This window comes from Eimeria mitis, genomic scaffold (assembly GCF_000499745.2).
Source record: "Eimeria mitis Houghton genomic scaffold, Emh_scaff1599, whole genome shotgun sequence".
NCBI lineage: Eukaryota > Apicomplexa > Conoidasida > Eucoccidiorida > Eimeriidae > Eimeria > Eimeria mitis.
Genome location: NW_013569914.1, coordinates 10166 through 10481, shown reverse-complemented (window position 1 = coordinate 10481; position 316 = coordinate 10166). Strand labels below are relative to the sequence as shown.

The window sequence follows — 316 nt, the reverse complement described above, 5'->3', positions numbered from 1 at the left end:
AATAAATAAATAAATAAATAAATAAATAAATATTTATATTTATTTATTTTTATTTTAGTTTAGTCGTTAGCTTGTAGTCAAATATATTCATCATACACACAAAGAGGGAAAGCGGGGGATGCTGCTGTTGCTGCTGCTGCTGTTGCTGCTGTTGCTGCTGTTGCTGCTGTTGCTGCTGCTGTTGCTGCTGCTGTTTCTGCTGCTGTTGCTGCTGTTGCTGCTGCTGTTGCTGCTGCATATGCTGCTGTTGTTGCTGCTTCTGCTGCTGTTGCTGTTGTTGATGTTGCCTGGTGCTTATATGTAGACAAACAAACAG

At 40.2% G+C, this 316-nt stretch overlaps 1 protein-coding gene across 1 annotated transcript in view; it reads right to left on the bottom strand.

Annotated features, from left to right (window-relative positions):
* Positions 1-49: 49 nt before the first annotated feature.
* The window catches only part of EMH_0040270 (uncharacterized protein), a gene marked incomplete at both ends in the record, with an annotated part of 521 nt that continues 254 nt past the window's right edge, over positions 50-316 (bottom strand). Inside the window, one exon of the mRNA XM_013495480.1 lies at positions 50-293. Within this exon, the coding sequence (XP_013350934.1) occupies positions 50-293 (244 nt within the window). The remainder of the gene's footprint in view (positions 294-316) is intronic.